The sequence below is a fragment of the Polypterus senegalus genome, chromosome 6 (genome assembly GCF_016835505.1).
Source record: "Polypterus senegalus isolate Bchr_013 chromosome 6, ASM1683550v1, whole genome shotgun sequence".
NCBI classification, from domain to species: domain Eukaryota; kingdom Metazoa; phylum Chordata; class Cladistia; order Polypteriformes; family Polypteridae; genus Polypterus; species Polypterus senegalus.
In genome coordinates this window covers 25,733,235-25,747,891 of record NC_053159.1, presented here as the reverse complement: position 1 = coordinate 25,747,891, position 14,657 = coordinate 25,733,235, and the positions used below count along the sequence as shown (strand labels likewise).

At 37.3% G+C, this 14,657-nt stretch overlaps 1 protein-coding gene across 20 annotated transcripts in view; it reads left to right on the top strand.

The window, feature by feature from the left end:
• kif1b (kinesin family member 1B) overlaps positions 1–14,657 on the top strand; it is a 175,266-nt gene that overhangs the window by 98,819 nt on the left and 61,790 nt on the right. For 18 of the 20 annotated variants that reach the window (XM_039755637.1, XM_039755631.1, XM_039755630.1 and 15 more), the window contains 7 exons: positions 1,026–1,105; positions 1,661–1,736; positions 3,771–3,850; positions 4,292–4,398; positions 4,732–4,815; positions 6,402–6,582; positions 7,250–7,322. In XM_039755637.1, the coding sequence (XP_039611571.1) occupies positions 1,026–1,105; positions 1,661–1,736; positions 3,771–3,850; positions 4,292–4,398; positions 4,732–4,815; positions 6,402–6,582; positions 7,250–7,322 (681 nt within the window). Of the gene's footprint in view, positions 1–1,025; positions 1,106–1,660; positions 1,737–3,770; positions 3,851–4,291; positions 4,399–4,731; positions 4,816–6,401; positions 6,583–7,249; positions 7,323–10,185; positions 13,391–14,657 lie in introns of those variants that run through there. The other 2 variants (XM_039755639.1, XM_039755638.1) reach the window with 1 other exon arrangement.

Here is a 14,657-nt window from a genome sequence, read left to right as displayed (position 1 = left end):
TGGACGGAAACCGGAGCGCCGGAGGAAACCCACGCAGACACGGGGAGAACATGCAAACTCCACAGGAGGACCCAGGTGTGTGTATATATATATATATATATATATATATATATATATATATATAGATATAGATATAGATATAGATATATATATAGATATAGATATAGATATATATAGATATATATAGATATAGATATATATAGATATATATATATAGATATAAGAATGTTCCTCAGAATCAAAGAAGATAGGTGTCAAAGCTATGAAGGTTCTGGTTAAAATCATGCAATATCTTTTTCTCCCAAAATCCACCATTGCCTTTGAGTTCTTGAGTATATTGTGTATTATTTAGATAGCATTGTACATATGAAGTGATATGAAATGTTTGACATTAAAATTTGTTTTTATCATGTATAGAAAAAAAATGAATGGAAATTCATTGTGGTATTTATAAGAAAAAAGTGACAACTGCTATTTTAATGTACAGTGTAATTTGCACTAGCAAAAGTTAGGTTTTAATCATACTACTCTCAAATTATTATTTTTTTTTTATAGTATTCAGGTAAAAGTTTCAGTTTAGAGTCATGTTAGTTACAATTTGGTTTGATGCTCAGTAAGTGGTTATGTTCTCCCTAGAGACAAAATGTTAAACTTCTAGCTATTTTAAAGACACCTTTTTAATAAAGCACAATGATTTCAGTTGCTTAGAAATGTATACAATTATGAAAACCTTTCTACAGCTTTATCCTATGGTGCAAAAAGTGAGTCATTTTCTTTACAGGAGTCGATAAGAATAGAGCCACTTGCTACAATTTTGCTGAGAATCCTTGAAGTCAATAACAAGTTATGATGAACAGATGGAGAAAATATATTCCTGCATATAATACTCATGTATATTTCTGGATAACAAATAAATCTTCATCTATTCAATAATAGAATTATTTTAGGTTTTGTGTGATTAGTAGGTCACAAGTTGTTGTTTGGTGACACCAGATTTTACTGACTGTTTTTCTGGCTGTTTTTAGGAATCAGAGAAAATTATTGCAGAGCTCAATGAGACTTGGGAGGAGAAGCTGAGGAAGACAGAGGCCATACGAATGGAAAGGTGTGAAATTCAGCTTCAGTATACTGAGAACAAAAAATAATGGCAAAGACTCAGTTATGCTGTAGTAATAATAAATGTTAAAATTGTTTAAAAGAAGTATCAACAGCCCTAACAAAATGAACTTTGCTAAAATAAGAGATTTCAGCCTTGATATGAAATACTCAAACTATAGAGACCTTTTAATAATATGGGTATTTGTTTTAAAAATATATATATAGATAAAAATATAAATATAGATAAAAATATAAATATAGATTGACTCTAAATTGTTTGTTGAGATTGGAAAGGGAACCCAATGGGCTTTTACTTCTAGCAGCTAACCTACTTCTAGGTGTGTCCTGCTATGTAGACAATGGCAGGTGAGGAGTTTGTAGCAGGTGTGATGTTTATGGCAGTAGACCTTTAACACCATAGCACATATGTCATAAGGTGAGTTCAGAGACTTCAGAAACTTTGTGTGTAGATGAAAAGCAAAACTTACTTGATCATGATTTTCAGGTAACTAGCAGCTTTTTATGAATACCATATTTCTTCATTGAAGTTTTTATGTTCTAGGGAGGCCTTACTTGCTGAAATGGGAGTGGCCATTCGCGAGGATGGAGGAACGCTTGGTGTCTTCTCTCCCAAGAAGGTAATATCTTTGAACCACCTGATAATCCTTTCATCTGCTGCCTGCTAATAGCACGTGTGCCATTCTTAATTTTTAGTTTTAGCTTTTTGCTCTATCAGAATTGCAGTGAAAGTTATAGACACTAAATGGTGGCATAGGTAACACATGTAGCTAACATTTATCTGGCTGTGTCTCACTAGCTGAAGGTTATAAAAATTGTCACACACATGAGTGAAGTCTACTGAGCTTAGAGTTGAGGAGTATTGTAGGCAAACAGACAGTAGACAGAGGTTAATCAAAAGGGAAAATGGAGGGCTACAGTTTGTTCACATGAGTGAAAGTGCATAATGTACTTATTTAACCATTAGTTTTAATCTTACCCCATTATTTTTAATGTGACTCTTTAATATTACTTTTTCACTGTTTGTTCATCACATCTTTGCTGTCAAGTTTCTCTTCATTAACTGTTTTGCATTTTTGTTCTTTTCTACTTCCAACTGTTTTTTCTATTTTCTTCCTTTCCGTTTGAATGATAAATTCAGATTTTCCCAGAAAGGCCTACATCATTTTTTGATGGGATGTTTGAAACGTTCCCTGCCAGACAGGTTTGTGTAGGTCAATAGAACTAGTTACATTGTGTTTCTTTATTACCGTGGTCACCAAAGTGGCCATAGAGAAGCTAGCAGTCTTAGTCTTCCTTGTGGTGTGTTTGCTGTTTAGAAAAGTGAATCATAACTCTGTCTTCCACTTGTCTATGTAGAAACTTACATTAACACATGGTATTTGATTGTAGTCAAGCCTCCAATTTGTGGTAGCATTCACCTATTCACTCACCACAAAATTCAGGTAACTGATGAGAATTTCAAACTAGAGGCCTTCTGGTAGATATTGAAGGGTTATGAACTTGTTCCACTGAATGCCTAGTTGGAGGCAGATTAGTCTTCCCAAGTCACTAGTCACCATTTTTCACCTAAATCCACATCAGTATATTCTGATGACAATTTGACTTCTGTTTGTTTCCTAGTGACCAGTTTGAAGCTTTGGTGGCTGTTTATCACATTCAAGTGATTGATGCTGTAGGCTTGTGACTTATCCTGCCTCCCTAGAGCCATGTTTTTGCTTTTCCAACATGAAGGATATCTAGTAACTACTATTTGCCTGGAGGAGGCCATTAGCTCTTGCCAGAGGCTTTACCTAGGTTGCCATCTGTCCTTGAAATCATAAGAACTACTTGTCAACTTATGGTTCATTACTTAATGGGTCAGATGAGAAGATATTAATGAAAGGAATGCCTACATAGGTAAGGCCTAACATAGGATGACCAAGTAACTCTGGACTATTAGTACTTTTGAGCTCCAGATGATGGAAATAATATTATATGCAAATAGTATGTCTAGTGCATTTCCATGATTAATTTCCTAGAATTTCAGATATAGCTTCGGCAGTTTGCAATTATTGACATGAGACTCTTGAGCAGTTTCCCTGTCTGTAACTAATAAGCACATGTATCAATGTACCAGTTGTTGTTTTCCTACTTATGTGTTTAAAGTAGTTTAAACCACAGACTAATTTACCTACACCGATTCTTTTTCTTTTTTTTTTTCCTTTCATTTTTTCATGATCACATTATTTTGCCCTCTGCTGCCCTGTTCATTTGCTTCTCCATTTCTTTTTCTTGCTTTGCTGCCTCTTCAATGGCTAGATTTTTTCATCAAGGCCCTGTGACCTGTTTGCTGACTCTTATGGGGTATTTTCCCCAAAAAAGGTTGGTTGGTGCTTGAAGGTGATGATTTGCAATGAATAAAAAGCCCACTGTCTTTGCGTAGTTGTGAAATGAATAGCAATTGCTGAACCTTCATGAAATGTTTTGGAGAGAGATTCCAGTAAGCACCTGGAAAATGTCATATTGTTTGTTTGTCCTCCCTAGATATAATGAAAAATTCCATCTTGTATTTGTCTTAATGATTTTGAAGTCAGATTCATTTTGTTTTTTTGTTCTTGACTATTTAGGTTATATGTATTTTGTAATATTTGCCTTGTATTTGTCTTTGACAGACTCCTCATCTTGTTAACCTTAATGAAGATCCTCTAATGTCTGAATGTCTTCTTTATTACATCAAAGATGGCATTACAAGGTACCACAGTTTTGTGCTGATTAATTAGAGTCTTTATATAGGGATTAGTTTAGATCATTGCTTTTATTACTTACTAAGATTAAGGGGGGGGGGGGTTGTTTCTGGGGAAAAAAATTATAATATGGACTTGTATGTTGTGAATGAAACTACAGGTATGTGCTGCTGTATTTCTTCATATTTTATCTTATCATTAACACAATATAATTCTCATCATTAGTTTTATTTATTCATTTCATTTCTGTTGTTGTACTGTGAAATTTAAATACCATATCTATTTTTTGGTATGTCATACAATCAGAAATTCATAGACATATCTTTAAATTCAATACATCCTTCTTTCTCAATCTACACTTTATTTCCTGCAGGCAAGTCTTAGTTTAGAATCCATACTCCATGTCACCTTTGTTTGCTTACACCAAGTGGTTACTCTTCTTCCTCCAGAGTGGGCCAAGCAGATGCAGAGCGGCGACAGGATATTGTTCTGAGTGGTGCACACATCAAAGAGGAGCACTGCATCTTTCGGAGTGAAAGGAATGGCAGTGGAGAGGGTAAGAGGATTTGGGAAGAGATTTGGAGTTACAGATCTAATGGGAATCTGCACACTAATGAAGAAAAACAATCAATCTAAAAATATAAAAAATCATAACAGTGTTAAAAGTGCATAATTTTATTTATAAAGAACTTGAACATGTAAGGATTTGTCTTAGATAGTCAGTATTAGCCACATTAGTTAAGGATTTTATTTAATTGCTGAGCATTGTGATTCATTAGGAGAAGATGTCTTCATTATTTTTAATATAATGTATTTTGGTTATATTGTCCTAACAAGACAGCAATGGCTCTTTCTGTAACAATACATCTTATTTTGCCTGTGCTTACAGTTGTGGTCTTGTTGGAGCCATGTGAAGGTTCAGAGACGTATGTGAATGGAAAACGGGTCTGTGACCCTGTGCAGCTGCGCTCTGGTATGTTTTATATAAGAGGTGCTTTTCAGTTAACTGAACAGTTTGTTCAGCAGTTTGTTACACCAAGTAGAAAAAAGAAGCACACGGTTCTTGCAATTGCTCAGACATTTGCAATTGTTAATTGTTTATTTTAGAACATTATGTTTTAATGTTGTGAACAGATAGATAGATACTTTATTAATCCCATGGGGAAATTCGACCATGATACCGCCCAGTCCCTCTGGGCATTCTACCTAACATAAATGAAACAGTCCTCTTTGGATTTAGGGTTCTCACGGAAGGGCTTGATGATGATGATGGTCACGTAGACTTCTTCCTTTTAATCCGTCCATCATTGTTGGAGCATCATGAAGCTTTGAGTAGGTGGAGGTGGCGCAGGCCACCACCACAAAGAAACCGGAAAAGAAACAGAAAAGAGAGTAGGGTCAGTACCGATTTTAGAGCCACCATGAATAGTTGTTATGATGAATTGAACATACAGAGTATCAGGATTAAGTTAAATTACGATTAAAATGAAGTTATAAAAGGCCATGTTAAAGTAATGTGTTTTCAGCAGTGTTTTAAAGTGCTCTACTGTATCAGCCTGGCGAATTCCTATTGGCAGGCTATTCCAGATTTTAGGTGCATAACAGCAGAAGGCCGCCTCACCACTTCTTTTAAGTTTTGTTCTTGGAATTCTAAGGAGACACTCATTTGAGGATCTGAGGTTACGATTTGGAATATAAGGTGTCAGACATTCCGATATATAAGATGGGGCTAGATTATTTAAGGCTTTATAAACCATAAGCAGAATTTTAAAGTCAATTCTGAATGACACAGGTAACCAGTGTAGTGACATCAAAACTGGAGTAATGTGTTCTGATTTTCTTTCCTAGTTAGGATTCTAGCAGCTGCATTCTGCACTAGTTGCAAGCGATTTATATCTTTTTGGGTAGTCCTGAGAGGAGTGCGTTACAGTAATCTAGTCGACTGAAAACAAACGCGTGAACTAATTTCTCAGCATCTTTCAGTGATAAAGAGGTCTAACTTTACTTATGTTTCTTAAGTGAAAAAATGCTGTCCTAATGATCTGATTAATATGTGATTTAAAATTCAGATTACAGTCAACAATCACCCCTAAGCTTTTTACCTCCGTCTTGACTTTTAATCCTAATGTATCCAGTTTATTTCTAATAGCCTCATTGTATCCATTATTGCTGATCACTAAAATTTCAGTTTTCTCTTTATTTAACTTACAGTGTGAATATACATGGTACCCCATTATTATAAAGTTCCTCATTTTTTCAAACCCTTGCTTTGGAAGCCTAGAGACAACTTAGTTGCCCTATGCAAGCTTATGAATGATGTATGTGACATCTGCAGATGTAATATGCTTCTTTGTGTGCTTTTCACTATTTAGTATTTCCATCATTGTTTTAAACACAGTCTTCTAACCAACAGCCTTCTGTTGACTACACTAGATGGTTATTGTACAGAAACAAGATTTTGCTAGGTGTTCATTTTTAATGAGCTATAGTCAGATTTAAAACATGATGACAATCTTTTGGTTTGTAATTTTGTGAAAATATTTTTACCCTGTATTGTAGGCAATCGCATTATAATGGGTAAGAATCATGTGTTTCGATTCAACCATCCTGAGCAAGCCCGAGCAGAGCGGGAGAAAACCCCCTCTGCAGAGACTCCCTCGGAACCTGTGGACTGGACCTTTGCTCAGAGAGAACTCCTTGAGAAGCAGGGGATTGATATGAAGCAGGAAATGGAGAAAAGGTATTTTTATAACCATGACTTACCCAGTAGAAGATTATTATCAGGCAGAACTGACAGAAGGACCTACCACCTTAACCAAAAGGCAATTTGAAGGTCTAATACCTAGGTATTGCAAAATGGAAGTCAGTTTTATTATAATTGGGATAACAGTATTGTGATTTGGTAGAATGCTAAACATGTTTAAGCCTGCTTACAAAATAAATGTATGAAACAGTTCACATTCTTAGTTTACAGAGACTAATAAGGGCAAATGTGTAGAATTAAAAAAAGAGAAAAATAAATCAGATATTTTGTCACTGGCCACTGTGTTAGCTGCATATGTGAAATTTACACTATGGCTATCATGCTTAGTAAACTACTTCCGATATTTGCATTATTTTGAAGAATATTCATTCGGTTATTAGTATGATTAAAGCCATTCTAATTACATCAGCTGTTATATAGGGCATAATTTTAATTACAAAAAAATTAAAATAAAACATTTGCTTAGTTGCATTCATAGAGACATGATTAGATATTGATGAAGAATATTGTTCCTCTTGTGTATGTGTTTATGTGTGTATGAAGTTTTTTTTATTCTGTAAAGTTACATTATTGGTTTTTTTTTTTTTGGTTAAATGCTTTTTTTCCTTACTTGCACCCTGTTTTCATCATCATGGCGTTTCAGACTCACAGAGATGGAGATTTTGTACAAGAGAGAAAAGGAGGAAGCTGATCAGCTACTTGAGCAGCAAAGACTGGTAAGATGACCAATAAGCTTGCTCTTTTCCACTTGTGTGTTGGCATTCTTTGTGATCAGGAGGTCATATGTTTAGGTTACTTCTGCATAAAATATTAGTGCGTAAAAGATATTTAAAATGTCAGCTGCCTGGCATTTTACTTTTTACTAGATCATTTTCCACATTTCTTCCCTCCTAATCACAAAGGCACAGGAAGAAGTTATGATTTGATTAGCCATTTTTGTTACCTGTGTAACAAGCATAAAATTAAAATAAACAAATAAAACTAACTTGTGAAGTACACCTTGCACTTATTTAAAATTAGGGACTGAGATGTTTTGGCCGTTTGCTTGTTATTTTTGCATTTTATCGTGGCTGCAGACCTGTTTGCTCTCTTGTTGCGGAAGTCTAAGTACTTGTTGGTTTTTAAAGTGCATGTCCTATTCCACTTTTCTTTGCATGGAGCCTTGAACTCTGTCCCTTTTCACTCTGTGGACAGAGCCTCTCTTTGATGCCTTTGCATTCTCCTTAGGGAAGCATAGATGTCTTTTATCCATTTTGTTTGCCCTAGTTCCACTAATTTCCTGACGTTTTCTAGCAGGTTACATAAAATCCAAAAAAAAAACAGCAGTCAATGAAAATAATTTCTTTTTACACTGGTGTAATTATGAAGGACAGGTGGCTGAGGTGCCAATTAACTCTCCACTAAGAGTCAGCAAGACTTTTTTTAATAGCAGTTGCCATTTTCACTTCTTAGCTTTCTTCACTTAGCCTGAGTACATCAAAGAATCTCCTCTTCAACCTCCTTAGCCATTATTTGCCTCTAATTATTTGTGCAGTTTTCTTCATAGTAACCATCACTGTTATAGTATAACATGCCTTTGGAGTAGTTTGTTATTTGCATTCTGGAAGTGCTGAACCCAAATCTGTAACCCAGCTATATAGTATTATCAATTACAGGGCTTGCTGTGATAGATTTTGTTTTGTCCCATTTCCATCCAGCACAAGCAATCTCATCTTAAGTACAAATCCATTTGGTTATGACAAGCAAAACAGTAGTAGCAATTTACATTTTATAGAATGTGAAACATTTGTCAAAAGTACAAAGTATGAAGAATGGAGTTTCTCATCCGGTCATAGTTTATTCTTTTTTTTAGTTTTTATGCTGCTGTTCCTTGAACATAATCTCAAAGCTGTAATTGGGAACCCTATTTTTGTGGAGGAAATCTATATGTACATTTTTATTTTTTATAGTACTAACCCGTACGTCGATCCACCTTCTGAAAAAGCTGTGGCAGCTCGTGGCAGAGCTGGAGTCAAATGAGCTGCAGGGGTTGGCAGTGACACTGGATTTATATAGAGATCCTTTCTTTATTTGTTTAAACTTGGCTTTTTGAAAGTGTGAGAAACTGCATTACATCACCTCTAAGTAACCACCACTCACAATAACACTTCTATACCGTCTGTCTCCAACAGTGAACTTGTCTTACTAACTGCCTCATAACCATTAGAAGCAACTAAACTTCACTTCCTCCTCTGTGCTGTGGACTTCAGACTGGAAGAGCGAACATGGCAGGCACACTTTTTGCATGTTTTTGTGGCATGTTTGGGGTGGAGTTTGAACCCAAAAATGAAACAAACAATAATCCCGTTTAGAAAATCAGAAGCCTCATTTTCAAGTCTTTTTTGTTATTCATTGACTATTTTAGATTTTCTAATTTTCCGTTCTTATGAGTTTATGTACTTTTTGTTTTTCACACATGTTTACAAACAATGCAACCAGGATGTCAAAATTAGTTGTGCTGGAATTGCATTGAGTGTTGTTTTCGGCCTTGATGGGAAATCATTTAGGGTTTATAAACAGATTATACTTGTAGGAGTGTTAAGAAGTTCTCTTTTTGTAAAGTATTGCTTTTCTGATTATTGTCCACTGTGAAACATAGAAGGCTACCTTTTTAGTTGATTTTAGAACATCAATAATATTCTCCAAATATTGTGTATATTGAGTTGTTAAAACATTACGCCATTAAAAGAATTTAATGTTTCTCATGCTATTGGAAGCATTTATGGTAAAAAGCTTTGATTAGGGTTAGAGAAGGAAGGAATTATTTTGAATGAGTTATTATTTTAAATGAAGTTTATGATTTACTCAGTAGTTGAATGTATTTGGAATCTCATAGTGATTGTTGCAATGTATATTGAGGATATATAGTGTTTTCTTTCATCATATATTTTGGGCTTTCATGTATGGACCATAAGAGAGCAGCAGAGAATATAATCGACAGTTTAGTCATTTTGACAAATCTGCAAACCACAGGAGTTTGGCTGCCTTTTAAATTATGGGCCTATGACATGGATGCAGATGTACTGATGACAGTTTTCACATGTTGCTCTGGCAGGAATGTTTTGGGAACGAGTTTAAGTGATTGCATGTTATGATGGAGATTTCAACAAAACCAGCTTTGCATATAAAGGAACATGACAGGGCTTCTCTGGACAATGTGCCAAATATGAAATTTAGAGACATATACTTCAGAATAAAATATGTCCATTGATGCATTTAGTTAAGATAAGGACCTCTTTATAAATGATTTTGTTAAAGATGTTAGTTAAAATACTCCTTGGTTGTCTTTTAAATAGCCTTAGTAGATGGTAATTTTTGTAAAATATTTGAGTAGTATACTCATTTCCGCAAGCACTCCCAATTCCAGCACAACTAAACATCATGGTATGGATGATGCTATACAAAAAGGATAATTTGATTCCTTTCATCTAAAATTTATTTTCACCAACAGTTAGATTCATTTCTGTTTTTTTTATATTTTTTTACTTCCATTTTAATTTTTTTGTTGGGCCCCTTTTTTTTTATTATTATTTTCTGAAGGATGGCGATTCAGATAGTGGCGATGATTCAGACAAGAGATCTTGTGAAGAGAGTTGGAGATTGATTACTTCTCTGAGAGAGAAGCTGCCACCCAGTAAACTACAAACCATTGTTAAAAAGTGTGGCCTGCCCAGCAGCGGAAAAAAGAGGGAACCCATTAAAGTTTACCAGATACCCCAACGCCGACGTATTAGCAAAGACTCGAAATGGGTTACCATCTCTGACCTGAAAATCCAGGCTGTGAAGGAGATCTGCTACGAAGTGGCCCTTAATGACTTTCGACATACAAGGCAGGAGATTGAGGCCTTGGCCATTGTCAAGATGAAAGAGCTATGTGCTATGTACAACAAAAAAGATCCAAATGAGCGTGACTCTTGGCGGGCCGTGGCACGGGATGTTTGGGACACTGTGGGAGTTGGGGATGAGCGTATTGAAGATGTTGTACCAAATGGCAAGAGTGTGACTGATGTGGATGATCTCAAAGTGCATATTGACAAGTTGGAAGATATCTTGCATGAAGTGAAGAAACAGAACAACATGAAGGATGAGGAGATCCGGGCTTTGCGACACAAAATGATTAAAATGGAGAAAGTGTTGCCTTTAATTGGATCTCAGGAGATATCAGAGAAAGAGCAGAATATCTTAGCTTGTGACAACAATTTTTGTAAAGGTGGTAATGCAAGTCAAGGTGATCTCAAGGAGAATGCAGAAGAAGCAGGGAGTGAGGAAGGTCAGGAAAATCTTGAACCGTACATCAAGGATGGCAGAGTATCAAAACTGATGGGTGATGACCCTTCTTTTCGACGTGGTCGCGTGCGCTGGATGAGGCAGGAGCAGGTCCGTCTGAAAAATCTCCAGCAGCAGGAGATAACCAGGCAGCTGCGCCGGCAGAGTGGGCCACATCGCTTCATACCACCAGAAGATCGTAAGCTCCGCTTCCCTTTTAAGAGTAATCCCAAGCACCGAAACTCATGGAGTCCTGGTACACACATAATCATAACAGATGACAAGGTGATTGAGGTCAAAATTCCTAAGGAATCCCCAAAGGAAGAAGAGGAGGCAGACAGCATGTCAAAGGTGTCAGAGGTCAGCAGCGGCCTCCAGCACAACAGTCTAGGAGCTACTGGGTCTCTCCCAAATGATAAGCTGAACAGTCAGAACCAGAGACACAGCTACAAAAACCACCAGCAGCAAGGCCGCTGGCGGAGCAACTCTTTCAATAGCAGCCAGCAACAGGATGCATGCCAACAAGTTCCTGGTTCTGCCCACTCGCAGCTGCCTTTAGAGCAACACCAATTCTACCCACCTAGCTTCTACCAGTTCCCTCCACACCAATATAATGTCACTTACAACAGTGTTGGTGTAACACTCCCGCACTCCAGTCCTGCAAATCGACCCAACCATTATAATAATTTTATAGCACCTCCACGAATGCGCAGACAGCTGTCAGCACCTAATCTAAAAGTTAGCCGGGAGACAGCTGTTTAAAATAGGGTTTAAGAGTACCCCATTAGCCATGGAGGAGAAGAAGAAAATGCCAAACCTAGCAAAAAGCAGCAGCTTGCTTACCTGTGACTAACTGACCTCTTGCACTATTATGGACTTTGGTTGGTTTGCTCAATTAAATAGAGGGGTGGGGTGAAAAAAGCAAAAAAAAACAAATCAAATGACTTACAATGGAGCAAGTACTAGTGTGTCTCCCACCCCAGTACCCTACCTCCCCATTGCCTCATTTCCCATATATTTCTCATTGCTTTGGTTGGCCTTGTATGTCATTTAGAACCATAAAACAACTTACGTTGCCCCTTATGTGCTTCTACATCTGCTTTCATGGTTTCTTTAAGCTCTTCTGTATTGCTTCCTTCTATTGAATTCTCAAATGCTCCAGGTTACTTTAATAAATGTTCGGGGAAAAGACTGTGCAACAGTAAAGTGTTATAGTAGACTTTGGAGGGAGTGCTTATGCACAATTACATCAAACACATGTACACTTTGCTCATGTGGTGGCCCATATTGATAGATTTTCACTGGTTGTGCTATTGTTTTTGATACTTTTGTTTTTGTGATGCCCATCTTTAGTTTTTTTCACTTTATTCATAAAAAGTAAAAGAAAAAAAATAATCATAATTAATTCACAGTGTTGAAGTGCACTTAAACTTGCAGTGTTTGTTATACTGGCCAGATGCCTAATACCTGCATTTAAATATTCTAAGTAAGTAGCATAAAAAAGATAAATCAAGAGGTTGTTAAAGAAATCCCCCAACAAAATAAAGTGACTGAGACCCTCGGGCAGGCTGCAACAAAATAAAAATGATAGCTGGAAGACTGAAGGTAAATTCTGAATCCTAATGCCAGAAATTAACACATGGATCAGTGATATGCCTTACTGTAGTATAACATAACATTGTCAAAATTGCTTAATCCAGCTCATTATCAAGGGTGGTCAAATTCTCTCTTGAATACACTGGGGTCCAAGACCGGAAACATCCCTGCACAGGGTGTCGGACTTACATTCACACATCTGCTATCACAGGCTCAATTTAGAATCCTTAATCAACCTAACCAGCTTGTCTTGAGGATTGTTGGAGAAACATCCACATAGATAAAGGGGGAATCGTGCAAACTGCACACAAAGATTGGACACCAGATTCAAACCTGGAATGCTGGATTCATCAAGCAGCGGCACTATTCACTGTGTGCCTTGTAAAAATTGTCATATAAAATAAAGTGTAATGGATTTAGGTAGGGAAAAACTTTAAATGATGACAGGATATCATGAGAAAATATAACAGCTGTTGTGGATTGACACTGAAGAGGACCAGTAAAGCCTTCCATTTGGGGTACCAGAGAAAGGTACTGTCTTAGACATATGAGGTCATTGGTGCGACAGCCGGTATGGGGTGCCAAAGATGCCTTATCTGACAATTTCTTTCTTGCTTAACTGAGGTTCTAGAACAGGGGTCTCCAACAAATCACCTACAAGCTACTGGTAACTTGCAACCCCTTTCCAAGTAGCTCGCCAAAGGGTAAATAAATCCTACATAAATTTGAAAACTTGATTAGTCAAATTAGGGGTGGGAGATCTTTCCAAAAAATCATATCACAATCTATAATCTGAATTGTAATCTATTTTTTCAATGTGGCATACACTTAAGGGAATATCTGGACTCAAACTCATCAAGACCCAAGTAACACTTTATTTTAAATATCAAACAAAATTGAATTCAATTGTTCTCTCATTAGCTAGCTAAGTGGAGTTAAGGAACACGCCCCGAAGCTGGCGAGTGAGTGAGGAAGGTTCCTCTCCCAGGCCCGTTGCGTAGATCTCGGATTCGCGCAAATAGATCGGTACTGCGTGTGAACTATGATACATAGCGAAATGGGAGAAGTCACAAAATCAACTGGAATGTTCAAGCAAATTATAGAAAAAACAGATCTAAATCCGTTAAGTAGTTCTCTCATGAAAAGCGGACAGACATACAGACAGAGAGAGACATTGAATTTTATATATTATATACTAGAAAACCTTCAAAATAATGTGCAGTTAAAGTCTCAACAGCATTCTCAGCATTTCTGGAGCTTAGTAGAGACAGATAACTATATGAATCTTCACCAAGCAGCTCTGAAAATGTCTGCTTTGTTTGGATCTACATACCTCTGTGAGTCTGCTGTCACACATGTGTGACTAGGAGGCAGCTGAAGGGCTTGGAGAATAATGGTAACATATCTGCCCAATGGGTGACAGGGTGCACTAATGCTCTTTCTAAGTTCCCTGCAGACCTTTCCCGGGAAATCCCACTGGGAGCCACTGCCTCGACTCGGGACACACCACTGTAACAAGAAGAGACATGAGACATGGCAAAGGTTTGGGGCAGCCACCCATATAATCTGTATCCTGGCTGCAAAAAGTAAAAGCTCAAAGAGAGGATTACAAGACAGAACTGAATTCCAGAGGAAGGGAGTGAGGCTTTATAGAAAGTCTGGGGGAAGTGATGTCATCCTCGGGACCGGGACCGGAAGTGATGTCTCCCTTGGGGCCGGGACTGGAAGTGGCATGTTCTGAGTCGAGGCAGTGGTTCCCGGTGGGATTTCCCGGGAAAGATCTGCAGGGAACTTAGAAAGAGCATTAGTGCACCCCACCACCCCCTGGGCAGATATGTTACCATTATTCTCCAAGCCCTTCAGCTGCCTCCTATTTACACGTATGTGACACTGCCTTTTCTGACATGAATGTCATGAAATCAAAGTTCAGAACATGACTGACAGGCGAACATTTAAATGACTCCATAAGAGTGAACCTAAGTGGCTACATTCCACCATACACCTCTCTTGTTGACTCCATGCAGTGCCAGTCATCTCACTAACTAAAAAACACATCACACATGCAACTGGACATGTGAATACTCTTGTGAAGTGAAACAGTGACATGTAACAAAATGTCAAATGAATAAGTAATATCTGTGTATTTGTAA